This window comes from Astatotilapia calliptera, chromosome 3 (genome assembly GCF_900246225.1).
Source record: "Astatotilapia calliptera chromosome 3, fAstCal1.2, whole genome shotgun sequence".
Taxonomy (NCBI): Eukaryota; Metazoa; Chordata; class Actinopteri; order Cichliformes; family Cichlidae; genus Astatotilapia; species Astatotilapia calliptera.
Window position 1 is genome coordinate 43,452,628 of NC_039304.1, and position 27,703 is coordinate 43,480,330.

General features: G+C 43.2%; 2 protein-coding genes across 3 annotated transcripts; one reads left to right on the forward strand and one right to left on the reverse strand.

Annotated features, from left to right (window-relative positions):
• Nucleotides 1–44: 44 nt before the first annotated feature.
• LOC113014904 (E3 ubiquitin-protein ligase TRIM39-like) lies at nt 45–12,414 on the forward strand. Its single transcript, XM_026156718.1, has 7 exons — nt 45–362; nt 447–641; nt 2,211–3,859; nt 11,273–11,439; nt 11,673–11,695; nt 11,790–11,973; nt 12,140–12,414. The coding sequence occupies exons 3-7, from the start codon at nt 2,220–2,222 to the stop codon at nt 12,412–12,414; spliced, it is 2,289 nt and encodes a 762-aa protein (XP_026012503.1). The 5' UTR covers nt 45–362; nt 447–641; nt 2,211–2,219.
• A 103-nt stretch (nt 12,415–12,517) lies between these two features.
• On the reverse strand, nt 12,518–26,627 carry LOC113009895 (putative C-type lectin domain family 20 member A). Of its 2 annotated transcripts, XM_026148499.1 has the most exons (5): nt 26,507–26,627; nt 26,205–26,366; nt 25,645–26,016; nt 25,146–25,484; nt 12,518–13,438 (listed from the first exon to the last, which is right to left on the reverse strand). In XM_026148499.1, exons 2-5 carry the CDS (start codon nt 26,272–26,274, stop codon nt 13,092–13,094), a joined length of 1,128 nt encoding a protein of 375 aa, XP_026004284.1. In that variant the 5' UTR covers nt 26,275–26,366; nt 26,507–26,627; the 3' UTR covers nt 12,518–13,091. The 2 variants fall into 2 exon arrangements, with proteins under 2 accessions (XP_026004284.1, XP_026004295.1); XM_026148510.1 differs by lacking the exon at nt 26,507–26,627 and having other exon boundaries at nt 26,205–26,373.
• Between the last annotated feature and the right edge of the window lie 1,076 nt (nt 26,628–27,703).

Here is a 27,703-nt window from a genome sequence, read left to right on the forward strand (position 1 = left end):
AATATTTGGATTTGCTTCTTTTTCTCTGCTCGTGTTCAACTTGTCTGATTCAAGCTGGGAATATTTATTAGAAACAAAGTGAATAATATTATTTTATTATCACGTTGATGCAGCACATGGTTCAGTTAGCTTTGTATAAACACGTGTTAGAAATGTTCTTCAATCAGCTCTTTTTACTCTCATTTCACAGCCAGTACTTTTTACTTTTACTTGAGTAAAGAAGTTGAATTAGTACTTGGAGTATTTTTAACAGTAGTACTTCTACTTCAGTACACACTGTGTGTACTTTTACCACCTGTGTCTGAGACCTCCTTCAGGGTCCACCTGAAGCTCTCAGTCTGCTGTGGAAAAAGGAAATCCAGGTGAGTTTCTCCTGATCACCGGAGGCCGTCATTACTGTGTGAACCCACACACCACTCCTCACTCCTCCCACCCGCTGCACACAGTCACTGAGTACAGACCGGCTGATTCCTGTAAAGGGAGAGGCAGGAAGAGGCGGAGCAACAGCTGAAAAACAAGAAGCTCAACGTCATTTTGCAGAAGTGAAAGTGTGAGAGAGCAGCAGCAGAGCTGCAGTCGAGTCCTGTTTGTCTCTAAAAGAAGATTCACTGGAGTCCATCAGGTTCCTCTCAGCAACAGTGGTGAGTGCAGCTGATCACACTTCCTGCTTCTACACAAATCTTCACTCTGTTCACTTCATCAGGACTCATCACAGTCACACTGGATCCATAGAAATCTGCTCATGTAACCACAGATCCACTGTAGGAGCATCGAGCTGCTGCTTCAGTCTCACTGTGGCTCTGCTCAGGACTGTGGACTCAGGCTGTGCTCTGGACTTCAGACTGACTCCACACTTCCTGGTTATTCATCACTTCCTGTTCCTCTTAGATTGATTCTGGATCTGATTGATCATAAGGATTACAGACGTGAAAACACCTATTTATTCTTTATTGATATAAAGCCTTTGACACTGTAAACCAGCAGATTTTGGTCAGTACTTCAAAAAGTCATTCACACATTTTACAAAGATTATCTGACTTAGTGTATCCTGTAAGAGTCACAGATGTTCCTCAATCATTCAGAAAACAGTCGATGCTGCACTTTATAACTTTGTGTGGAAACATGAATCTCATTATTTAGACAGATGTGTTTGAATCATCCTGATAATCAGGCTTTAAACATGTCAGAGTTCCACACATCAGCTGTGATATTCAAGCTGACCTGGATCAAACATGTCATCAGACACAAACATAGATGATGCTGTTTAATCCCAAAGCTTATTTAAACAAACTGGAGGACAGAATTCCTTCTTAAATGTGATTCTGATCAAATCCACTGGTCTCATTTTCACACACAGGCTTTATCATGGTGGCTTCTTCTCTACTAACATCAATCTTTGATTTGGACAAACAAATATGTGAAACACAAAAATAAATCAATGTTTTCTGAGGATCCAGAATAACATGAATGATGTATCCCAGCGAGTGACTGGAAAAGTTCATCTTCTTCCACATCCTGAGTTTGTGAGGATGTTCCAGTATCTGTGAGAGAAAACAGGACAGTTTTTACTGACGCACACATGGACCAAATATACAGACACCTCTGAATAAACATGTTCTCATCAATGCCATTAAAATACTGGATCAACAGTTAATAACACATTTCTGAGGTTTGTGATTCATCGTCCTCCTCACTGTCAGCTCTACTGGAACAGTCACTGTTTAATATTAATGGCTCGTTGATCTGGACGTACAATAAGAAGTATTCAGTCACCAACAAGGTCGAAGTTTACTTCACAGTGATTGATGGAAAATATCCAACAAACTGATTTATTCAAGTATACAAATGATCTGGATGAATCTTGGACCTTCTGTAAAACAGAGAAACAATTTCACATCTTTGTAACGACTGTATTTATCTTCATCCCCAAACGTTGATCCTGTCCATCTGGACGCTGCACTGTACAGCAGACACTACGATGTTAGGTTTGTGTTTGGATGAACCAGTTTGTGTCTGAGTGTGTTGCTGGGTCTCCACCAGTTACTCTGAGAACTGAAGAAGCTTCTCTGATGAAACGTCTTCAAGAAACTCAAAGAAGTCCAGACGCTTTTCTCTCCAAGCTCCTCAGACTACTGACGCTTGTTTCTCTCTTTGTAAAATGAAATTTAAAGTGAATTTTGAATCAAATGTTTCTCTTCTTTCTCCCTCAGAGTGCAGACATGTCTGCTGCCAGCAATCTGCGATCTGAAGATCAGTTTCTGTGCTCCATCTGTCTGGATGTGTTCACTGATCCAGTCACTACACCATGTGGACACAACTTCTGCAAAACCTGCATCAGTCAACACTGGGACATGAGTCAGAGCTGTCAGTGTCCCATGTGTAAAGAGACTTTCTACACTCGACCTCAGCTGAAGATCAACACTTTGTTCTCTGAGATGGTTGCTCAGTTCAGACGTGAAGCTCTGCAGAAAGCCAGCAGCAGCAGCTCAGAGCAACAAGCTGCCAAACCAGGAGAAGTTCCCTGTGACTTCTGCACTGGAACCAGACTGAAGGCCCTGAAGTCCTGCCTGGTGTGTCAGACCTCCTACTGTCAGACTCACCTGGAGCCTCATCTGACACTGAAACGTCTGAAAAGACATCAGCTGGTTGATGCTGTGGAGAACCTGGAAGGCAGGATGTGCACGAAGCACGATAACCTTCTGCAGCTGTTCTGTAAGACCGACCAGACATGTGTCTGCATGCTCTGCCCTGTTTTAGACCACAAGAACCACGAGTTTGTTCCTCTGAGAGAAGAATATGAAGGAAAGAAGGCAGAGCTGGAGAAGACAGAGGCTGAGATTCAGCAGATGATCCAGAAGAGACGACTGAAGATTCAAGAGATCACAGAGTCGGTGAAGATGAGTAAAGATGCTGCAGACAGACAGAAAGCAGAAGGTGTTCAGGTCCTCACGGCTCTGATGGAGTCTGTTGAGAGACGCCTGAAGGAGCTCATGAAGGAGATCGAAGACAAACAGGAAGCTACAGAGAAACAGGCTGAAGGTCTCATCAAAGATCTGGAACAGGAAATCTCTGAGCTGATGGAGAGAAGCTCTGAGGTGGAGCAGCTCTCACGCTCTGAAGACCACCTCCACCTCCTCCAAAGCTTCTCCTCCCTGAAAGCTCCACCCAGCAAGGACTGGACAGAGGTCAGAGTTCATCCACCATCATATGAGGGGACTGTGGGGAGAGCTGTGGCTCAGCTGGAGGAGACAGTCTGGAAACCCATGAAGAAGAAGCTGTTTGAGGCTGAGCTGAAGAGGGTGCAGCAGGATGAGGTGGATGTGACTCTGGATCCTGATACAGCTCATCCTAAACTCATCCTGTCTGATGATGGAAAACAAGTTTATCATAGTGATGTGAGGAAGAATCTTCCAGACAACCCAGAGAGATTTTCTGTGTGTGTTTGTGTTTTAGGAGAGCAGAGTTTCTCTTCAGGCAGATTTTACTTTGAGGTTCAGGTTAACGGAAAGACTGAGTGGGAATTAGGAGTGGCCACAGAGTCGATCAACAGGAAGGGACAAATCACACTGAGACCTCAGGATGGTTTCTGGACTGTAGGGCTGGGAAATGGAAATGTGTACGAAGCTAATGCTGACCCTCCAGTCCGTCTCTGTCTCCATCCTGGTCCTGAGAAGGTGGGGGTGTTTGTGGATTATGAGGAGGGTCTGGTCTCCTTTTATGATGTAGGTGCTGCAGCTCTGATCTACTCCTTTACTGGCTGCTCCTTCACTCACAAACTCCACCCATTCTTCTGTCCCTTTATCAATCAGGGTGGTAAAAACTCTGCACCTCTGATCATCTGTCCTGTCAATCAATTAAGGTTTAGATTTCCCTGGTTCAGGTGTACAGAGCGTCGTTATGATAATTTGTATTAAAGGGAACAAATGACCCCAACGGTGGACGAGAGGGTTTGTTCCCTGCGCCTTAGGGTCGGGGAACGGGTCCTGACTGTCATCTGCGCTTATGCGCCGAGTGGCAGTTCGGAGTACCCAGCCTTCTTAGAGTCCCTGGGGGGGGTGCTGGAAGGTGCTCCACCTGGAGACTCTGTTGTCCTGCTGGGAGACTTCAATGCTCACGTGGGTAACGACAGCGAGACCTGGAGGGGCGTGATTGGGAGGAACGGCCTCCCTGATCTGAACCCGAGCGGTGCTTTGTTATTGGACTTCTGTGCTAATCACAGTTTGGCCATAACGAACACCCTGTTCGAACATAAGAGTGTCCATAAGTGCACGTGGCACCAGGATGCTCTAGGCCGTAGGTCGATGATCGATTTTGTAATCGTATCACCAGACCTGCGACCATATGTTCTGGACACTCGGGTAAAGAGAGGGGCTGAGCTGTCAACTGATCACCACCTGGTGGTGAGTTGGATCAGGTGGCGGGGGAGGACGCTGGACAGACCTGGTGCACCTAAACGCGTAGTGAGGGTGTGCTGGGAACGTCTAGCAGAGGCCCCAGTCCGCGAGATCTTCAACGCACACCTCCGGCAGAGCTTCAACAGCATTCCGAGGGAGACTGGGGACATTGAGTCCGAATGGACCATGTTCAGCGTCTCCATTGCCGAAGCTGCTGCATTGAGCTGCGGCCGCAAGGTGGTTGGTGCCTGCCGTGGTGGTAATCCCCGAACCAAATGGTGGACACCAGAGGTGAAGGGAGCCACCAGGCTGAAGAAGGAGGCCTATCGGGCTTGGTTAGCCTGTGGGACTCCGGAGGCAGCCGACAGGTATCGACAGGCCAAGCGGAATGCGGCTCGGGCAGTGGCTGAAGCAAAAACTCGGGTGTGGGAGGAGTTCGGAGAGGCCATGGAAAAAGACTTTCGGACTGCCTCGAAGAGATTCTGGCAAACCGTCAGGCGTCTCAGGAGGGGAAAGCGGTGCTCTACCTGCACTGTGTATAGTGCTGGCGGAGCGCTGTTGACGTCGACTGAGAAAATTGTCGGGCGGTGGAAGGAATACTTCGAGGACCTCCTTAATCCCACTGACACGTCTTCCGGGGAGGAAGCAGAGTCTGGGGATGAGGGGTGTGACCCACCAATTTCCGGGGGCGAGGTCACTGAGGTAGTTAAACAACTCCTTGGTGGCAGAGCCCCTGGTGTCGATGAGGTCCGCCCCGAGTTCCTGAAGGCTCTGGACGTTGTAGGGCTGTCTTGGTTGACACGTCTCTGCAATGTTGCGTGGAGATCAGGGGCAGTACCTGTGGACTGGCAGACCGGGGTGGTGGTCCCCATCTTCAAGAAGGGGGACCGGAGGGTGTGTTCCAACTACAGGGGGATCACACTCCTCAGCCTCCCCGGGAAAGTCTATGCCAGGGTGCTGGAGAGGAGGGTTCGTCCGCTAGTCGAACCTCGGATACAGGAGGAACAATGCGGTTTTCGTCCTGGTCGCGGAACACTGGACCAGCTCTTTGTCCTCTCGAGGATACTTGAGGGTGCATGGGAGTTTGCCCAACCAGTCTACATGTGTTTTGTGGACCTGGAGAAGGCATTCGACCGTGTCCCTCGGGGCGTCCTGTGGGAGGTGTTGCGCGAGTATGGGGTGTCTGGCCCATTGCTACGGGCCATTCAATCCCTATACAACCGTTGCAAGAGCTTGGTTCGCATTGCCGGCAATAAGTCGGACTCGTTCCCGGTGGGTGATGGGCTCCGCCAGGGCTGCCCTTTGTCTCCGGTTCTGTTCATAATTTTTATGGACAGGATTTCTAGGCGCAGCCAAGTGGCGGAGGGCTTTCGCTTTGGTGGCCTCAGAATCTCATCTCTGATTTTTGCGGATGATGTGGTTCTGTTGGCTTCATCGGGTGAGGGCCTCCAGCTCGCACTGGAGCGGTTCGCAGCCGAGTGTAACGCAGCGGGAATGAGGATCAGCACCTCCAAATCTGAGGCCATGGTTCTCAGCCGGAAAAGGGTGGAGTGCCCACTCCGGGTCGGGGATGAGTTCCTGCCCCAAGTGGAGGAGTTCAAGTATCTCGGGGTCTTGTTCGCGAGTGATGGGAGAAGGGAGCTGGAGATCGACAGACGGATTGGGGCTGCGGCTGCAGTAATGCGGACGCTGCACCGGTCAGTCGTGGTGAAGAGGGAGCTGAGTGTAAAAGCGAAGCTCTCAATTTACCGGTCGATCTACGTCCCTACCCTCACCTATGGCCACGAGCTGTGGGTAGTGACCGAAAGAACGAGATCGCGGATACAAGCGGCGGAAATGAGCTTCCTCCGAAGGGTGGCTGGCCTCTCCCTTAGAGATAGGGTGAGAAGTTCGGCCATCCGGGAGGGGCTTAGAGTAGAGCAGCTGCTGCTCCACATCGAAAGGAGCCAGCTGAGGTGGTTCGGGCATCTGGCAAGGATGCCCCCTGGGCGCCTCCTGGGCGAGGTGTTCCAGGCATGTCCCACCGGGAGGAGGCCCCGGGGCAGACCCAGGACACGCTGGAGAGATTATATCTCTCGGCTGGCCTGGGAACGCCTTGGTATTCCCCCGGACAAGCTGGAGGAGGTGGCTGGGGAGAGGGAGGTCTGGACCTCTTTGCTTAGGCTGCTACCCCCGCGACCCGACCTCGGATAAGCGGATGAAGATGGATGGATGGATGGGAACAAATGAACATATTGAGTGTAAATCCTCTACAGTCTCCATGTTTCTATAGAATCTGATCATCAGGACTCTGATTCACACTTTGATTCTCATGGAGTTTGATTTGAACAGAAGAAAAGTTGAATCAGGAAATGTTCCCACTGATGGAGACTCGAGCTGAAGAGCAAATATCAGAGAACAAATGTCCAAAAGCTTCATTTCCAATAAAGTTTGTTCAATGCTTTGAGTGAATCCAGACTCATGTGTGGCTGTTATACGGAGCATCAGAGTCCAGCTGAGTTATGTTGGATACAAACTGCTTATTTTGGCTCTGTGAGGAGTTTTGTTCACTGAAAACTGATGAGACGGATAATATTCAAAGAACTCTGTAGAGATTCATGCATCCATGTTCTCCACCTGCAGGTGTGGAGGAGAAAGGTGGAGCACAGACTGCTGCATCCTTCCAGTCACATCATTTTGATGATTATATTTGCATGTTGTGATGATTTGGGTTAAAGACAAACAGAGTTGAACGGCTGCAGTCACAGCATGAAGACGATGCTGAAGCTGAGCTGTCAGTGAACATGTTTCACTGTGATTTGATTTGAAGAATAGAAAGTGTGTGTGGCTGCTGACAGCTGCAGTCTCTGCTAGTCTGCATAACACACACACAACTTTCCCCCTGAGGCAACGATGCAGCAACAACACAAAGAACAGCTGCAGACACACACACACACTGTTAAAGAACACTTTACTGTTTAAGGCAGAATTCCTCAGTAACAATGATTTGAGTCTACTGTGTCTACTGTGGTTTTAGCTCAACATACTGAAACATGTTTTTCTTTATGCCGTACAAACTATTTGATCACAACATCTTTGCTTTTTTCCTCCAATCGTTTATTCTGATTATTTTATTTAGTTTGACAAAGGCTTAAAATTTACCTTAACCTGACCTTTGACCTATTTATTCCTTTATCTCACATTTTCATTTCATTACATAATTTTCTGATTCATCTTAATCCTTAATCTTAACCTTTGACCTATTTCCTTGTTAGCCTTGAAATTTCTTTCACATTTAAACGTAAAGCTTAAATTAAACCTTCGTTAAAAACCTTCTTACCAACTTGTAATTCCAACTTTATGCATTAAACATGTATCTTATCATATAAACACTCGATCAGTGTGACTGAACCATCACCGCTCACATTTTAATCTGGTTTATGGCCAATTTTGCAGCTTTTGATATAACAGGCTCTGCTTTATTTTGAAGGCCTTCTTGTGAGGGTGAATCAGTTTCCTCCAGTTCTGGCGTCTGACAGCAGCTCCGTCAGGAGCCTCTCCAATCCTCCTTTTCTCCTTTCCAACCCAAAAATCACGTCGGGTCACCGATTTTGTTGTGTTCGAATGTTTTCAGAAGGAATTCAGGAGAAAAAGATTTAAAAAGATTTTCTTTCAGCAGGTGAAGTGACAAGTTTACAGGATCCCAGTGTGACAATAGTCTGCCTCACACCAAGGATCAGCCTGAAACAGTCGTGCAGCTTATATACTGTGACAACAAGATTATTCTGGCTCTCTTCTCCCAACATGAACGTGGCAGTCTGCTGCCAATCTTCCCCATTCAGTCCCTTTGACCTCATACACTGTAAAACCTCATTAGTTCCCACAACTTAAACTTATACTGCACAGTCAGAAACATCAAGTTATTCTTAGTACTTGCAATGAATAAGTTGTCCTAACAGAGTCTGTGTATCCACTGACAAACATTTCAAGTTTCACTAAATTAAAAAGCAATTAGTGGAAACCTGATCACAACACTTCCTGTAATGGTGTCAAAATCAGCCCAACATTTATTTTGAAATGCAAAAAAGTATACGAGCCAACATCCTGGACACTGTTCTGCTGAACAACAAACTATTATCTTTCCATCATTGTTATAATCTTACAATGGAACAAAGTCCCAGGTTTAATGATTCTGAAACTGTGTTTTGCAGTTATATCACTGATATAATCAATATAAATGTATTTATTGTTCAGTCTCTACATCAAACAACACATTTGTTTTTCATGCCAACACAGGATCTGGAATTCTTTAGAACAACAACTTATTTGCTTTATTAAAACATATTTTTCTGCATTTGCTATAGAACAGACCTCAGTTTAGACTCAATCTCAGGCTCCCTCCCCACCAGAGAGGTGACATTCAGCGTCCCCCTGGTCAGTCTGGATAGTCCTGACCACCACCCCACACACAATAATGTCATGAAAGCATATTTTTAAAAGGGCTCTGCAAACATGGCCAACAACTTATTCATACCTCAGCTCCCCTTTGACCTCAGAGTTTGGTGCCCTCCTCCTCCTGGGACGTGGAAGCATGTCTACCATGGCTCCCACCAAGGTTGCTGCAGAGGAGGGGTCCATTACCTCGTCTGTATTTTTATTAGTTTAGTTTTTAGAGTAAAAGTGAAGCCGTTTTGCTGTTAGTTGGTGTTGTGCTGTGTTAACATGTGTCTTCTTTCATAAAGTTTTCCAGTCCATGGATTTTATTCCAGTCTCGCGTCGTATTATTGGAAGGGACACATGACCGCCGGCCAAAACTGACACACGTGTAAAATACAGGATTATAACATCAGATCAGGGATCATGTTGTTCAGGTCATGATGCTGTGTGTGTTGCCGTGGGAACAATAATCATAGATTATGTGGAAAAACAGAAAGTTTCTCCTGGTGTCATTACTGCAGTACCCACAGCACAGCTCTAGTACACACAATACTCCCCCCATTATCACTGCACACTTCTTCAGCTGGTGATGAGCGCCCCCTGGTGTCACAGTGTTGATGACGTCATGCAAAGTGAAAAATAAATAGTTTCTGTTAATAACAATCATTTGTTCATTCTCATGTTTGCATCATGTTTCTGTAAAACCATCAGCTGTTTTTATAAGAACAGAAACATGTTAACACAAAGTTTCCTCAGACTGTGTGAACATCAGAGGACCTGTGACCCAGACTAAACACTGTTTGATTTCTGTCCATGGACGCAGGATTGTCTGATGTCCTATAAACACATCACGACTGCAGAGGCTGAAGCAGCGCTTGTACACAGGTGTTCAGTGACATCACACAGGTGGGCTGTGACCTGAGCCATCACCTGCTGACAGCCCTTCACAGCTTCGTACAACTGAACGTCTGAAGCTGCGTTTCACTAACAGCTAATAACACAGTGAGTCCTCAAAGGCTTCACACACATCACTGCACACATTTATACATCCTAGTTGAAGCTTGTGGATCATGCACGTTAATGATGCTTCAGCCTCAGAGGGTCATAACAGAGGGTCGAGGTGACAGGTGGAGGATTTAGATTTAAACAGCAGATGCACTGCAACAGAAAACAAAGTTATCATAGAGCTCTCCTGGTATGCTATTCCTAAGCACAGGCCCTGCACACAACATAAAGTACTGAAGCTCTGTTGTTTTCCATCTATCAGTTTCTGATTACTCTGATTACTTGGCCTGCGGTTAAACTCGATTGGTGTGTAAGTTCCCAGTTCTTTCAACCTTACTGAAAGTTCCCCAACAGTCTGGCTGGACAGCCTAGCTGCAGGTACCTTCATCCACATGTTCACGAGTTTTCTTGTAACTCCAAGACAACATAAATGCATATAACCCAAGTTAAACATTGTAATCATCTCAACTATCCCAGCTACAGGAGACAATGTTTGATGTTCTATGTCTTCCATTTTCTAATAATTGCTCCCACAGCTGATTTCTTCACACCAAGCTGCTTACCTATTGCAGATTCAGTCTTCCCAGCCTATGATGAAAATTACAGGCCTCTCTCATCTTTTAAATGGGAGAACTTGCACAATTGTTGGCTGAATAAATACTTTTTGCCTCATTGTACATCTCTATCTTTCACCACACTAACCTGCAGTAAATCCTATAGCTGTCTTTCCAGTCAGTTCTCTACATTGCATGCCTAATAGCAATGCAGGGAATTGGCTACAGTATTGGCTCGATCTGGTTGTAGAGATTTCTTCCTTAGTGTCCTTTCCTATAAAATCCCTGGATGTTTGGCAAGGCTAAGTTACCTGAAAACATGGCCTGTGCCTAAGAAAGCACAGCATTTTTCCCCATTTTGAAAGATGGGAAGGAAATCCTGTACTTCCTGAAATATAGATAGAGCAGAGCTGTGATAGGAGGATCCTTTGGTTAATGAAGATCTCAGAATCCCAAAAGCTGGATTCTGTTCATCTGGACGTAACATTTTCAGTGGAAGAAACATTTTGTCATTTCATCAGAGAGAAGAAATGTTCCTCCCACTGAAAACGCTCCAGATGAACAGAATCCACTTTTTGGGATTTACTCATCTGCATGATTGAGCATCAAGCATCAAGACAAGAGCTCAGAATGTTTCTTCAGCTCACAGCATTTAAAGGCATCCTTTACTCACCTGAGGAGATTTGGTCCAGGTGTATCTGAGGTGTTAGAACAGCTGTGTTAAAGGAGCAGAAATACAGAAAAGACCCACGAGAAGCAGAGACCTCAGTCTGACCCTGAAAACAGAAAACAAACAAAGGAAAAAACAAAGATGATGTTCCTCAGGACATCAGAGCGGACTGGAAACACCGAAATACGACGGTCCATGTGTATCAGAACAATGAACACCAGCATCTCTTACAGGACCAGGATCACAGAGACCACAGAGATGAATGAAGATCCTCTGAGAACTAAAGACTTCAGTCTGAAACTGAAAGACCCCCAAATTAGTGACCATGGTGGCTACACCTGCACCGTCTACAAGGGTGGATACATCCTGCTACACAAAGTACTGTTACTAAATATCACAGGTGAGAAAAATATTCTGAATCCCAGATGTGTAAACCTGTGTGTGGGTCCAGCTGTTTCCAGCTGAGTGAGAATAAAAGCTGCACAGCTGTTTGTGCAGCCTCACACATCAACACACATCAGTTCAGCTCCAAGTCAGAGAAACACTGAAAACAGGAGCTGCTGGTTACACAGCAGAGGACATGATGGAGGATCAACCTCACTGATGTCTGTCTGTTTCATGTCCTGTTGTCAGTTCTGCAGGTGGAGATGGTGGAGGTGACCCGGGGGGAAAAGTCTGTCCTTCTGCCCTTCAGAATCAAAGACAACTTGCCTGTGGAGACATGAAAATGTGACGGTCCACACGTATCAGAGAGGCCAGAGTCAGCCTGACATACAAGGGCGCACTGAGGTGAACAAAGACCCACTGAACACTAAAGACCTCAGTCTGACCCTGAAAGACCTCCACCTCACTGACAGTGGAGTCTACACCTGCACCATCTACAACAAGGATGGACACATGCTGCTACAGAAATCAGTGACTCTCAGAGTCAGAGGTGAGTGTAACAGCTGTTTGTCCACAGTGACTGAAAACAGGAGTGAAGATCAGGGAACTCAGAGTAGAACTATCAAAATAAAACAGGAAATGACCGAACAACAGTGGCTGTAGATGATGGAGGATCACCATCACTGACATCTGTCTGTCTCATGTTCTCCTCTCAGTTCCTGAGGTTCAGATGGTGGAGGAGACAGAGAGGGAGGAGTCTGACATGCTGCCACTTATAACCAAATCTGATATTTGTCAGGACGTCATAGTGGATTGGAGACTCACTGAAGCTGAACAGATGAAGGTCCACGTGAATGAGAGTGGAAAAAATCAGCGAGATAAACAGGACCAGGTTTACAGAGGTTGCACAGAGATGGGGAGAGATCTGTCCTGCTGCTTTGTCCAGAACAAGTTACTTAACAAAGGAGTGAGGAGCTGCAGAGTAGCCTGACAACATCATTATATTTAATCAAGACTTTGACAAAAACATTTTACCAAAATGGTAAAAAACTGTTAACATAACTGGCGGCAGCTCTGATCACTGATTGGTTCACACAGTCCTCATTTCATTGCATATCTTCATTTGTGGAAATGTCATGGAGCTACATGTTAGTTTCCTGGTTTTACCTTTAGGTGGCGCTGTTTGTATTTGTTCCTGTGAAAGCTGTAACAGTGACAGACTTGGTTAAATGAAGGTTTATTTGTCTTCATGAACACATGATCAGATTATAGAGCTCATATGGAGTCATGACACAAACATGGTTTTACCTGCTTTTAGTGACAGGCTTTGTAATTCAAGCTGAGGATACAATGGTGCGATACAAAGATTTACAGCACATGAAGCAGAAACATTAAAACCTTCACCTTATCTGAACTAAATACAACAAACATCCTGCTACAGTTTAATAATGAACCAATCCAGCAACAATGAAGGAAGAAACCAAGATGCTCCTGACTCTGGTAAAGGAGAGGACATGAAACACAGACTGCTCTCTGCAAATGTCTAAGCTGCAGGTAAAAATCTGTTGGTCATTTTCAAACCCAGAGACTGTAAACACTGAGCACAAACACAGAGTTCACCCCAGAAAACCTACATGTGCAGCTAAGAAGTGACTTTAGGTTTAAACTTTAGTGTTTTATACAAATAAAATTAAATGTCTCATTTCTCCTCTGACTGACCCACTCGTGCTGCCCTCCTGTGGTCATGGCTGCAGACATGCCACAGGCTTCAGTCCTTCCCCCTGAAGCCCACCTCTCATAGCACACTACATAATCAGTGACCCAAAGCCACAAACGTGCAGCACAGCCATACTGCAGTCCCAGCCACACGAAAGGAGTCGAGGCGTTTTTGGCTCTTTCCTGGACCCATCGCTGCTGATGAGGGTTGCTGATTGAAACCAGGTCATGATGTGTCTGTCTGCAGTAATTCAAGGCTTCCTCCCAGGTTTGGTTTTCCCTGATCAGAATCAGTTTATCTGCCATAAAATCAGAGACAACATGAAATCAGTTAACTCTGGACTTCAAGTCTCTGGATGTTTGGTCCAGTTTCACTGGAAGAACAAAAGAAAACATTTCAGTGATTCTTCAGACGAATCAGCAGCTCTACAGAGAAATCTCTGTTCCAACCATCAGCTAAACATCTTCACCTGTGACAGAAGTTCAACATACATGCAGAAATAAGTGGCTGCGGTTCCTTCTCCTTCATCGTAAGGAGGTAAGTGACGGACAAGGTAAGCGACTCATGTTGTAACTGACGTCAGACGCCGGAGATTTTGGCAGAAAATTAAAGCGAATGGTAGTTTAGATTTGAACAAATTCCTTTAAGCTTCAGTATTACCAAATACACTTATGAATTGTCTTATAACTAACAACATTTGTCTAAATCATCTCCAACACCCTGGAGAACAACGGGGAGAGTTTAGAGACTCTCCAAGATTACATCGATCAGTGCTTCCAGGATCTCGTGATGAAGAAGGCCCAGTGTGCAGCTTCCCCGGCCAAACCTGAGACGCCGTCGTCGAAAAGACTTCGTCCGGCAGATTCCCCACAACATCGCCAGCCGGCAAATATATTGTTGACATGCTGGAGTCAATCGACCAATGATGTCCAGTTTCAATGCAAGGCTGTCCTTGGTGGAGATTCTTCACCGGGAATTTAAATGCTTGCGAGAATCCCTCAGTTCAGCCAGCAGCAGGTGGAAACGCTTGCTGCTGAAAATGCCACGCTAAGGGAGTCGGTGAAATGTCTCACAGAAAATGTTACCCAGCTCAATAGAGAAAAGAAAAGAAACAGTTATTGATCTACAAGCTCAGAGCATGCGTGATAATCTGGTATTTTCTGGTATTCCAGAAGCCGCTGGAGAGGACGCGGAGACCACGGTAAAAAGCTTCATCAAAACCCACCTGAAGATAGTCAATCATGGCTATGAGCCTAAAAACAATTAGGTCATCCTTTACAAGAACAGATGCTACTTCGGGTGGAAAAGGACAAAAGGAAATTGTAAATTGGACATGGAAGAAAACAAGATCAACGGACTTTAAAATATGTCGATAAATGAATGTGCGATTGCTAAGGATCCCTTTCTCTTTTTGAGGTTAATAGTTTTAGAATAATTATGCATAATGCTCGACGACTCAGATAATAAATCATATGATATTTAAGTAGGTATTGACCCTGAAAGGAATGTGCTTAATACAATTAATGTCACATGTGAATATTATACAGAGGAGCAATTCAGGGATACAGTTGAAATAGTTAATACATTTTCATTAATTCATATTAATTGCAGAAGTCTTTATAGAAGTTTTGCTTCGATTAAAGATTTTCTGTATAGTTTGAGAGGCAGGTTTCAAATAATTGCTCCGTCTGAAACATGGTTAGATGAGAAGAGGGGGTTTCTGTATGGAAGGGTACGATTTATACTTTGTAAACAGAACTAAGAAGAAGGCAGGAGGGACGGCACTTTTTGTTAATTGTGATTTGAAATGTAAAAAAGTTGAATATATGTCTGTGGCTATAGACGATGTAATGGAGTCTGTGACAGTGGAGTTGGACATAGAAAGAAGAAGTAATTGTAACGTGTATATATAGGAAACCGGGGTCACAGATTGAGTTATTTACAGTGGCAGTAGAAGACTTATTGAGTAAGGCTAAGGGAAAAGAGACTGTATGTTTGTGTGGTGATTACAATATTGATCTTTGTAAAGAGGCAAATGATAAGGCTGCGTCAGATTCTTTTGAATTATTACTTGGTAAGGGATTTTATCCTTTAATTATAAAGCCGAGTAGAATAACAGATAAATCAGAAACACTAATTGATCATATTTTCATTAATAGTTTGGAGAGTAATATTATGAGTGGCCTCATCATAAATGATATAAGCGATCATCTACCAGTCTTTTTTACTTTTGATTTAAATGTGAAAAGAAAGGAAGAGGTTAGTTTTGTGAGTCATAGAAGGTTAAGAAATAACGAGGCAATTAAAGAGTTTAGACAAGATCTCATGGAAGTGGACTGGAAGGAGGTTTATGTTAATGAGGTCGACGTTGCACACGGAGCATTTTTAAATACATATTTGGCCTTGTATGATAAACATTGTCCATTGATATCATTTAAGTATAAGAAAAAGAATATGAATATGAAACCTTGGATAACTAAGGGTCTTGCAAATGCGTGTAAAAAGAAAAAAAATTTATATAGGGATTATATAACACAGAGAACTAAGAATGCGGAAATGAAATACAAAGTTTATAAAAATAAGTTGGTATTAATATTGAGGAAAGCCAAGAAAGACTACTATAATAAACTTTTTCAGGAAAACAAGAATAATATTAAGGGCATTTGGAATATTTTTAAGGAGGTATTGGGTAACAAGAACACACCCTTAGATCGCCCTAATTATTTCATTAAGAATAATCAAGTTGTCGATGACAAGACTGAAGTAGTAAACGAATTCAATTCCTTTTTGCAAATGTTGGACCCACTTTAGCAAATTTAATTAGAAAAAATGACGAAGCCTGGAAAGCAGAAAGTAGAGTGGTTAATTCTATATTCTTAGCTGATACTACCATAAAAGAAATAGTAGCAATTGTAGAAAACTTTAAAAATAAAAAATCTACTGACTGTGATGGTACAGACATGGTTGTAATTAAAAAGACTTTAGATTGTATAAGTATTCCTCTTTGCTATATTTTTAATCTTTCGTTGCAATCAGGAGTATTTCCTGATCGAATGAAAGTGGCAAAAGTGATACCCTTATATAAATCAGGAGATAAGCATAGTTTTAACAACTATAGGCCAGTGTCTCTTTTGTCACAGTTTTCAAAAGTGCTCGAAAAACTTTTTGCGCAAAGACTTGATAGTTTTATTGAAAAATATCAACTAATAAATGAAAATCAATTTGGATTTCGTAAAAATAGATCAACGGCATTAGCATTGTTGACTTTCATTGACGATATTTCATCTGCAACCAATAATAATAAATATACAGTGGGGGTATTTGTTGATTTAAAAAAAAGCTTTTGATATGTTACAACATTCTATTTTGATTTCTAAAGTGTATAATTATGGTGTGAGAGGTTAAAGGGCAAAATATTATTTTTAGCCTTAAACATAATTAATAGTGTCCGTAATTTCACTAAATCTCCTAATTTCAATAATTTCAATTTTATAAATAATTTATTTGTATGTTCTCTATATTTAACATTCTGAATCATTCGTATCACTTTCTTCTGTAATAAGTTTAGAGGTTTTATAGTATTCTCATATGTATTCCCCCAGACTTCAATACAGTAACTAAAATATGAGAAAAACAATGAAAAATATAAAATGTGCATTGTTTTTTAGTCTAATAAATTTTCATCTACTATTACACTCAAAAAACGAAATTCAGTAACTCTATCAATCAATTCTCCATCAATGGACATAATGACTTCATCTTCCTTTACACGATTGCCAAATATCATGAATTTCGTTTTTGTCAGATTCAAAGATAATTTATTTACATCAAACCATTTTTTTAATCTTAACATCTCAGAAGTCATAATTTCAACCAAATCTTTCAAATTCTCTCCAGAGCAATACAAATTTGTGTCATCTGTAAATAAAATAGAATTTAACCTTTTTGATATGTCACAGATATCATTAATATATAAATTTAAAAGTTTAGATCCCAAAATAGAACCTTGAGGAACGCCACATACAATCTTCAATCTTTCAGAGGTATTGCCGAGATAATGATCAGGGGAAGTGGCCACACATGGGAGCACAGCTGAAACACATGAACCTAACGACAGGACAGGAGAAGTGAAACTGAATACACTGACATTGAATACAGACTTACAAAGTAAAACAGGAAACATGGAGATTAGACATGACATGAACTAAACATAACCACGCAGACATGACTCATGACAGGTAGACGCACGAACCAGGGAGACGGAGTACAGGAGAAGATGACAGAAGCGACAGCATGAACTTGACAACACAAGACACACACACATAAACACATGAAGGGCAAGGGAGGCTTAATACAAGGGTAATATAATTACAAATGAGCTGGAATAACTTAATGAACCTAAACAAACAATAAACATCAAAATAGACTAAACACAAAACACTGGGTCGCACGACCCAGGACCATGACAGTATTTTTATTGTGTTCAGGGGGAGAAGATAGCAAAAGGAAATTTTATTTTAAGCATCAGTTAGCTAGGACAACAAAGATTAATGAGTCCAGCGGTTAGGGGTATACGACTGTGGAACTCACTTCATTATAATTTAAAGAATTGTATAAGTTTACATTGTTTTAAAAAGCGTTACATGCTTAAAACGATAACGCAATATGAAGAATGTGAATGAAATTGGAGTTCATTGAAAAAGGATCCATTATAATTTTTGTTTTATTTATTTTAATTTTATTTTTCTCCTTGTTACTATGTGGAGTGGTATATTCTGATTGTAAATTTATTGTTTAGTTTGGGTTAGGACCGGAGATAAATGTTAATGTTAGTTTGTTCCCTGATTTTTGGTGCCCACTTGTAATATAAATTGGATTGTAGATAGGGGGCGGGGTTTAATAAGAATATTTTCTTCTTCCTGCTCCTTTTCACACATGGTTGTAGTGCTTTATTGATAGAAAGTGTGGTTGGTTTGTTTGAATTGTTGTACCAAGTGTGAAATAAATAAATAAATGAAAATGAAATGAAATGAAAGCTGCCGAAGGACACGGTGAAGAACATCGTCTTCGATAGGGTACATCGCCATTCGGGCTACGGCCGGGAGACCACGTCCTATTGTGGCCAAATTCGGCCACTTCAAACAAAAGCAACATGTGAAAAGCCGCGGCAGGGAATTAAAAGGAACGGACTTCAGCGTGAACGACCAGTTCCCCAAAGAGATCCTGGAACGACGCAGGGTCCTCTTCCCAATCCGACGCGGCTTCATCCAGAAGGGCTCCCGTGCTGTCATCGCTGTGGACCGGCTGTACATGGACGGACAGCTCCACCGCGACCCCAACATCACTCCGTGGCTGTATTAACTTCACAACAGATAAGAATCCACTACACCCTTTCCCTATCCACTCACACTAACTTGCATTAACTTAAAATTAACATCTGTATAACTTACCGGTATCAAATCGCATCTTAAGTGTGATATGATAGCAGAATTAACACCGTCACTCCCCATCAGTGGTTTGATTGGAATGTTTCATTTTTTTGTTTGTTTGTTTTTTTCCTTCTTGTTTTTTTTTCTCTCTTTCCTCCCTCTTGTTTTTATGCTGCTCACCCCTGTCCTTGGTTTCTTTCTTTATTTCTTTCACTGCTTCGATCACCTGCTTCCACACTCATCCACAAACAACATCCTTTATTTCGACACATACGCACCATGCACTCAACGGCAGCACATTTACTTCAGTCAGACAGCGCACCCAGGCGTATAGGATACACACACTTAAGCCAAGCCTACTCATATTAGTAACTATGCATACACAAAGTCAGACTCAGGGAGCATCTCGCCACACATTTTCTCTCTCTCCTTCTCCTTATTTATGAACAAGTGACGTATTCTCTCCACCTGTCTAAGCGACGCACACAGCATACACCCCTAGTTACACACAAACATCTATGGGTGCACTGAGGTTCATTACATGGAATATAAATGGAGCTGGCTCCAGAGAAAAGAGGTTAAAAATATTTAATCAACTCAAAAAACTACAGGCAGATGTTGTCCTTTTACAAGAGACCCACAGACCTCTTAGAGGTTCGAATGAACTTAAAACACCTGAGTTTCCCAATGTGTTCTCAGCTTGTTAGAATTCTAGACAAAGAGGAGTAGCAATTCTAATACATAAAAAAAAATTAATTTCACAGTACCTGATACAGTTATAGATCCAGAGGGCAGATTCTTAATCATTAAACTATCTATACTTGATAAAAAGCTATGTATTGCAAGTGTATATGGTCCAAATGTTGATGATCCCTCATTCTTTCACGGTTTTTTCAGTGCACTCTCTGAACACTTAGATGGCACACTTGTTCTTGGAGTCGACCTCAACCTTGGACTAAATGAAGACATGGATAGGCTCAATACAGCAGGAACTCAGGGCAACTGGCAGTCCACAAATATAATCAAACAGTATATGAGCGACTTTGGTCTTTGCGATGCATGGCGCTCCCTTCACCCCACCAGTAAGGAATATACTTTTTTCTCACATGTCCATCACTCCTACTCTCGTCTGGATTATTTTTTGGTCAGCAGCTCACTGCTGAACGACATTTCAGACACTGAGATTCATCCTATAGCTGTCAGCGATCATGGTCCTGTATCTTTAACACTAATGCACAAGAATAATACTACGCCAAGTAAAAACTGGAGATTTAATAAATACATCACTACTTAAACATGAAAAAAAAAAAAAAAGATGAAGACTTCTATAAAACGTTGTATTCACCACAAATAAACCCGTCTAAAAAGGAAATTGATCAGTTTTTGGACAACATAACTCTTCCAAAATTATTAGACACTCAAGCAATGGCACTGGATTCACCACTGACACCAGGTGAACTCCAGGAAGCTCTGATAAGTATGCCCAATAAATGGTAAATGGCCTGTATTTATATAGCGCTTTACTAGTCCCTAAGGACCCCGAAGCGCTTCACATATCAAGTCATCCACCCATTCACACACTGGTGATGGCAAGCTACATTGTAGCCATAGCCACCCTGGGGCGCACTGACAGAGGCGAGGCTGGCGCCACCGGGCCCTCTGACCACCGCCAGTAGGCAACGGGTGAAGTGTCTTGCCCAAGGACACAACAACCAAGACTGTCCAAGCCGGGGCTTGAACCGGCAACCTTCTGATTACAAGGCGAACTCCCAACTCTTGAGCCACGATCGCCCCAATAATAAGGCTCCAGGTCCAGACAGCTTTCCTGCAGAATTCTACAAAGAATTCTGGTCGATTCTAGCACCAGTTTTCTACAGAACGTTGTTGGAAATTAAAGAAAAGGGCAGACTTCCATCAAATATGAATTCTGCAAACATTAGTCTCCTGCTAAAACCAGGCAAAGACCCTGTATATCCCTCAAGCTATCGTCCAATATCCCTTATAAATGTAGACCTTAAAATAATCTGCAAAGCTCTCTCAAAGAGACTGGAGAAAATAACCCCCCTCTTAATTCATCCTGACCAAACTGGTTTTATAAAAGGTAGGCACTCATCAACAAATACACGTAGATTACTTAATTTGATAGACTGCTCATACAGTAAAAACCTAGAAACTACAATATTCTCTTTAGACGCAGAAAAAGCATTTGACAGAGTTAACTGGAAATTTCTATTTGCAACTTTACACAAATTTGGTTTTGGAAACTCTTTCATTAACTGGTTAAAAATATTATATAATTCCCCAACAGCTTGTGTTAGAACAAATGACCAGACATCCTCCAGCTTCTGTCTCTTGAGGGGCACCAGGCAGGGATGCCCACTCTCCCCTTCACTGTTTGCAATTTTTATTGAACCACTAGCAGCAGCAATTAGACAGAATTCAGTAATTAAAGGCATAAAATGCAAGAACGCGGAACATAAAATCAGCCTTTATGCGGATGATGTGTTACTCTTTCTCCAAAATTCACAAACCAATATCTCTGGGGTGATTGAATTGATAAACTCTTTTGCAAGAATATAAGATTACTCAATTAACTGGTCAAAATCTACAGTCCTACCGATTAATTGCTCCTTCCATAATTCCTCTTCTACACCACTGCAATCAGGAAATATAAAATATTTAGGTATTAATGTTTCTCCCAAGCTTGCAGATCTAATTAAATTAAACCATATCCCACTTTTGAAGAAAGTAGAAGATGATCTGGCTAGATGGAAATGTCTACCCATATCACTCATGGGAAGGGTTGCCGCTATAAAAATGATGGTCTTACCAAAAATAAATTATTTATTCTCAATGATCCCAACTAAACCGCCACAAGATTGGTTCAGATCTCTAGATTCATGTATGTCCAAATTCCTTTGGAAAAATAAACCCCCACGTATAAGCTTAAAAACACTACAAAAGACCAAGGATAAAGGAGGACTAGAACTGCCTAACTTTCAGCACTACTTCTTAGCCAACAGGCTTCAGTTTATCTCAGGATGGCTAAAACACACCCTCTTAGATGAACCTTGGCTAGATGTAGAACAAGCACTTTGCAATAATCTAGAGATTTCAGATCTGCCATTTATCAGCTCAAACATCCAACGACATGAATGCTTTAAAAGCATCAACATCAGCTCTTCTCTGACAGCATGGTGGGAGTTTCTAAAATTGACGGCGTCTTCATTAATCCCATGCAAACGTACACCTATCTGGAACAACCCTGACATATTATAAAACAATAATATGATAAACTTTTCAGATTGGAGTGGCAAAGGAATCAAATATTTAGAACATATATCAGGAACAGAATTTATTTCATTTGACGGACTAGTTACACAATATGGGATCAACAAGAAAAGATTTTTAGAATATCAACAAATTAAATCCATAGTAAAAAAGAAATTTAAACCGGGTCAAGTTGAACTACAAACACCACCAAGTGTGGTTCAATTTCTTACTCTTAAAACCCCCAAATTACTATCCAAAATATACAGAATGCTTTCTAAAACAGATGAATCAATATCACTTCCTATTGCAAAATGGGAAGCGGATTTATCAGTTAACTTAGACCTAAACTTCTGGTCTCAGATTTGCTTAAAAACCTTTCATCTAATTAGAAATCCCAGTCTTCAATTAATTCAATACAAAATATTACATAGAGTGCACTATACAGGTCATCGGATGTTCAACATGGGCTTTACATCCTCCAACAACTGCTCACACTGCCAAACCAATTCACTGGACAATTATATCCACGCTCTTTGGTTCTGTCCACCAGTTCAGAAGTTTTGGCGCGAGATATGTGAAGACTTATCAAAGTGTCTGAAATGTAACATTCCAACTTCCCCCTTAGTGTGTTTACTGGGCAGCTTAGATAATGTCACTTCAGAAAAGAATATCGCCCATATGGTTTTCACTGCCCTATGCATAGCCAAGAAAACAGTCCTCATGAACTGGAAAAATAAAAATAATCTTAATTCTAACCAATATAGAAATTATCTATTAGATTACATTAGTCTTGATACAGCCTCTGCCACCACATCAGATCAATTGCTCTGGGCTCCTTTGATCAGCTCCATCACCTAGTGGGGGTGGGGAGTCATAGTTTGGTCCCACCTTTGCTGTTGTGATTGGTGTGGGGGTAGGGACAGGCTTAGGGCATCAGGGGGTTCCCTAGGAGCATCTTCCTTGGGGGGCTCAACCCGGGGTAGCGGTCATGGCCTATTAAGGGCTCTGTTGACTCTTAGGTGACGGTTTCCTTGTGGCTGCGTGCAGCGGGGCTAGGGGAGGGTCTGTGCTGATGGACGTGGGTTACTGACCTGGTAGTCTGGCTGCCCCTGGGTGGGTCCGGGACAGGCGTGAGGATCTGGGGGCGCTCCGTCTCTGGGCTGGGGCCCTGGCTGGGCCTCGGGGGCTTGGGTCCTGGTTGGTATGTTGCTGGGGTTGTGGGCGGGTGGGTGTATGGGGGCTCGACCCCCATACAGCTGGCCCCAGGGAGGGGTCACTTGCCCCTCCCTTCCTTCCCTCCCCATCTCCAGCTGCCTCCCTCTTCCCGCTCCACCACAACCACCTGCACATGCAGGGCCTTGGGGTAAAGGTATGTCACCAGGGTGCAGAGGAGGCTCCCCCCCCCCCCTCTGTCCCCTTCTGGCTGCCTCTGCCTCAATTTTATCCCACAACTTAGACATTCACATTACTCACACCCTCATTACACATACATATAGGATCTTGGGGGTGGGCATGCTACACGGAGTCCAAGTTACCATCGGGGTGTACACCTCACCCCTGGCGTCGTTGCCCACCTCTCAATTTTAAATAAACGTAGACATTGAGGGCTAGCAGGAGGGACTATGCGCTTACCTGCTGCTCTCTGGCAGGTAGCTCCATGCCCTCCTGGGTTTTAAATGCACCTTAGAACACACATCAACATCAACACTACAATGAGCGGGTGGAGGGAGGTTTGGAGTCTTCTCTCACCCCCGTTCTCTGTTGCCTGCTGGAGCGGGGGGTCTGGGAGGAGGAGTTGGCCGTCCGACTGGGGTCTGGAGTGTGGGGCCTCCCTGCTGCTGCAGAGTCAGGGCGGTCTGCCTCTCCCCACTGCAGGGAAAAGGGTAACACCACCTGGGTCTGGGTGCAGTTTCCCCCACCAGGGGCAAGGGTACCTAGACCTGGTTCGTAGAGTACGCTTGGTGAGTGTGATTGTGTGTACAGCGTCTCTTTATGTCTGTCTCCACGTCGGTTGAGTGTGGAGTAAGTGCATATGAGAGCATGAGGGTGGGAATGGATGTTTGTATATGTGTGTGCCTGTATGTCTGTGTCTATATGTCAGGTTGGGTATCAGACGCCACCTCTCTGGGGACATCTCAGGTCCTCCAAGGTTTGGAGGCCTATCTCCCCCTACCACCACTTCCCCTGCCAGTGGCGGACTCCCTCAGGTGTCGGTGCGTTGGTGGTTCTTTGTGTCCGGGGATGGGCGTCCAGGTACACACCGGCTCACTCCTTGGCGGCCGCTTATCGGGGCCTGGAGCCTGGGGCTCGCTCGGGCCACTTCGGGGGTTTGGGTGCCCTCGGCCCCTCGGCCTGGGATTCGGTCACTCAGGCACAGCTGGCTGCCGGCGGAGCCCACGGGCGCGTCACTGCAACCCCCCCTGGCTTCTGCTCCGCGGCTGCTGGGTGAACCCTCATCTGGGACTCTCCTCAGCTCTTTCTGGGACAGTGGCGCGGCTGCCCCTCTGTTGGTCTTCCTTGGTCTCTTGTGTTCTGGGGGCCTCTGGATGTCTGGAGTTTTGATCTCCTCCATACCTGCTTCATGCCCTGGAGGACGGGGCTGTGGCCCCCCCACACCCTCTAGCAGATCATTACATGAAGGAACCTTTTAAAAAAAACAAGCGCGTCCATGCTCACAGGTGTACACACGGGTGATCACACCCACAAACTACACCCTTTCTGGCTCCTACCTCAAAGCACACTGTGTTCTGTTGATCTTATGTGCTGCACAATAATGTTTAATATTTAGTATTTACTGTCATATTCACATATATCATCGTGATGTTGTTTACTGTATTGCTCTCATTTTCTTCAGCTTGTTTTCTTTTTTCTTTCTCAACAGGTGATCCAGGTGATTGATATATGCATTTTTGTTGTCTGCTTATTTAGTTGTTTTTTGTTTTTTTGCCCTTTATCCCCGTCCCTCTTCTCAGCTGTTTTTCCCCCTCTTCCTTTCTCCCTTTTCTTTTCCTCATTCAAGTCTGTCCCATATCTAGCAAGTGAAAATAAAAAATAAATAAAATAAACAATAAAAGGTGAATCAAATAGACCATTACGGCAAGGCTGGGATGGTCAATTTGGTAAAGTGAATCCGTTGGGCATCTTTCTTTGCCTTTAGACAATAATTCTGATGCAAAAGAGCCAAACGGGACAGGCCAAAAAAAAAAAAAAGTGGCTGAAGAAACATACTGACCTAAATCCTCTCAGTGACTCCAGCAGTTCATCTATTGGACAAACAGCTGAGATAAATCTGTGTAAACTCACCATCATAGCAGAAGAAAGGCTTTCTTTGGTCACATCCAGCAGAGCTCCATCTTCCTGATCTCTCTAACAGAGTCGTAGCACATGTCCTGTTGTTTAGTCCATCATTAAATGAGTCCCAGTATCTGAAAGAGAAGTTACTCCCATCTGACCACTTCCAGCTGTCTCTGAACAGGCCGATACACGAGGCTGTAGAGTTCTTCAGCTTCTTAAACTCTTCACTGTATATCTGATTGAGTCCACTGGCCAGGTCGGTGTGATGCTGTCTGTAGTAGCTCTGAGCCTGAGTCCAGGTCACAGACGTCTCAGTCAAATGAAAGGTTTTGTTGTTTTTCATCGTTTCTGTCGAGTCAACAGAAAAACACAAAAACATCTTTATCAGCTAATCCGTCTCATTCTTAAAACTGCCTCTTTCAGGAACATGTGATATAACACAGATTATAAACTACATTATAACATTATTAAATATTGTATTATCATATTACTGTCCACATATTCTCACCGTTATAGCAGATGAACTGAAATGTGTGAGTACATGGGAAATCTATCCACGCCATGCTTGTCCTCACACAGTTCTCAGGGTATGCTCCATCATTTGGCTCTGTATCTCCCCAACAGGTCTTATTTTCAGTGTATCTCACCCCCGGCAGAGACCAGTGCCACATCCTGTTGTCTCCTGGCTTGCTGTACAGTCCAATCCAGGCTTCTGTTTGATTCTGTGCAAAGTCTTGAAGTCTTCTCATGTCTGTCAGGTCAAACACTTTGGCCAGGTCTGTGTAGTTCTCTCTGCAGTATGCCCGTGCTTCATCCCAGCTCATCTCTTCTTTAATAAAGTGGTACTCATACAGCTGACATGTGATGAAGACACACTGACCTGAAACAGAAGAAATACTGTTGAATATCTGCTGATACAAGCAGGAAACTCATGTTCCCATCAAACTGTCCAGTTTACAGGTCAATCCTTGATTGTCTCAGTAAGAGTTCATTTGTTTAATGAGTCCTGATCAAACTAAAGGATTTCAGGTGGAAACAATCAGGAGTCCTGGTAAAATGATCACTCACCCATCAGCAGAAGCAGAAACAGACTCCACTGCATCGTCGCTCTGTCACATGAAAATGACTTTTCTGTCATTTGGAGGAAACAATGAATCCAGCAGCTCTTCAGTGTTTGATGGACACGCAGCACTTTATATTAAACACAGATATCTAGTTTGTCACACACTGCTGTAAGAAATATATGATTGTTCTTAATAAATGATCATCTGTTTAAAATTGTCCAAGAAGAAAAAAGCAACAGTTCAAATGTGGTCCACACAGCACCTCTGTACACAGACATGAAATGAGCCTGCAGGTTTGAAACTTACATCTGGTTCTTCTCTGGTGTTCATGCAGACAGCTGTGCAGTAAATAACCATCTGTACTAACACACACACGCTCTTTGTACTCAGTATTTGAATATGAAAATATAGAGTTTTTCCCACTGACTCAAAGACACACTGTTAATATCAGTTCTAAAGGGACTCATTTACATTAAGCTCTGGAAAGAAGAAACACTGGACTGTCCAACAAGCAGAAAGAGGAAGTTTCTAATATCCAAATATGACAGCAGAGGTGCACCTGAACAGGTCACCACTCTGTGACAGAAACATGAATATGAGTCTGTTGATTTTTGAGAATATAAACATAATGCTGCCTGTACTGATCAATATCGCTGGATCGCTCTGACGCTGACATGATCTTATAAACCTGTCAAAGACTTTTGTGTGCACTGATGCAGCAGTCAATCCTGTTCAAGCTGAATAATCACACACACGCCACTTTTCAGTTATTTATTTATAACAAATGTTTGGAATCATGTATGATTTCCGTTCCACTTCTCACATGTGCACCACTTTGTGTTGGTCTTTCATGTGGAAGTCCAATAACATTGATTCATGTTTGTGGCTGTAATGCGACAAAATGTGGGAAAGTTCAAGGGGGCCGAATACTTTTGCAAGACACTGTAGCTCTTTTCATTTTTAGTATTTGTTGGCCAGACTATATACAGACATTTAGAAAGAAACAAAACAGACAGTTTTTTCAGCTTTATACTTAAGTGGAAACTGATATTGAACATGAACAAAATGTAACACAACACCAACTTTAAATATGAAATATAAAAAATATGTATAAAAAGGTTTTTCAGCCTGGGCCACACTGGAGTTTTTAAATCTCCTGCTCTTTTTTTGTGCGTTGCCACTTCTCCATTCCTGCCTCTCTGCTCCGTGCATCATCATCAATCAATCATCAGTTCTTATCTGTGATTGGACTGTAATGATGCACAGTAAAGTTTAGTAAAGCTCGTCTTTGAAATGTCTCTCTAGCCCAGTTGGTGGAGGAGCTACGGCATTGCAAAACACTGACGGTAAAACCTAAGCAGAGTTCAGACAGCAGTAGCCTGTGAATGCTTTGTGCTACCGTAATACACCAAATATCCCGTAAAGAACAGCTTCTCTTCTTTTCAAAGTGGATGCGAGTCCTGAAGGATGACATGCTCCAATCCAGAAATCTCTATGGCAGCG

What these genes read in the sequence shown, in the direction of transcription:
- LOC113014904 (XM_026156718.1), top strand. Translation starts at nt 2,220, where the DNA reads ATGTCTGCTGCCAGCAATCTGCGATCTGAAGATCAGTTTCTGTGCTCC. An exon ending in TGTCCTGTCAATCAATTAAG is followed by an intron (nt 3,860 to 11,272) that starts GTTTAGATTTCC and finishes CATCTCTTACAG; the next exon opens with GACCAGGATCACAGAGACCA. An exon ending in ACTGTTACTAAATATCACAG is followed by an intron (nt 11,440 to 11,672) that starts GTGAGAAAAATA and finishes TCCTGTTGTCAG; the next exon opens with TTCTGCAGGTGGAGATGGTG.
- LOC113009895 (XM_026148499.1), bottom strand. Translation starts at nt 26,274, where the DNA reads ATGACAGAAAAGTCATTTTCATGTGACAGAGCGACGATGCAGTGGAGT. An exon ending in TCAGTTCATCTGCTATAACG is followed by an intron (nt 25,485 to 25,644) that starts GTGAGAATATGT and finishes TTGACTCGACAG; the next exon opens with AAACGATGAAAAACAACAAA. An exon ending in GCCTTTCTTCTGCTATGATG is followed by an intron (nt 13,439 to 25,145) that starts GTGAGTTTACAC and finishes ATTTTATGGCAG; the next exon opens with ATAAACTGATTCTGATCAGG.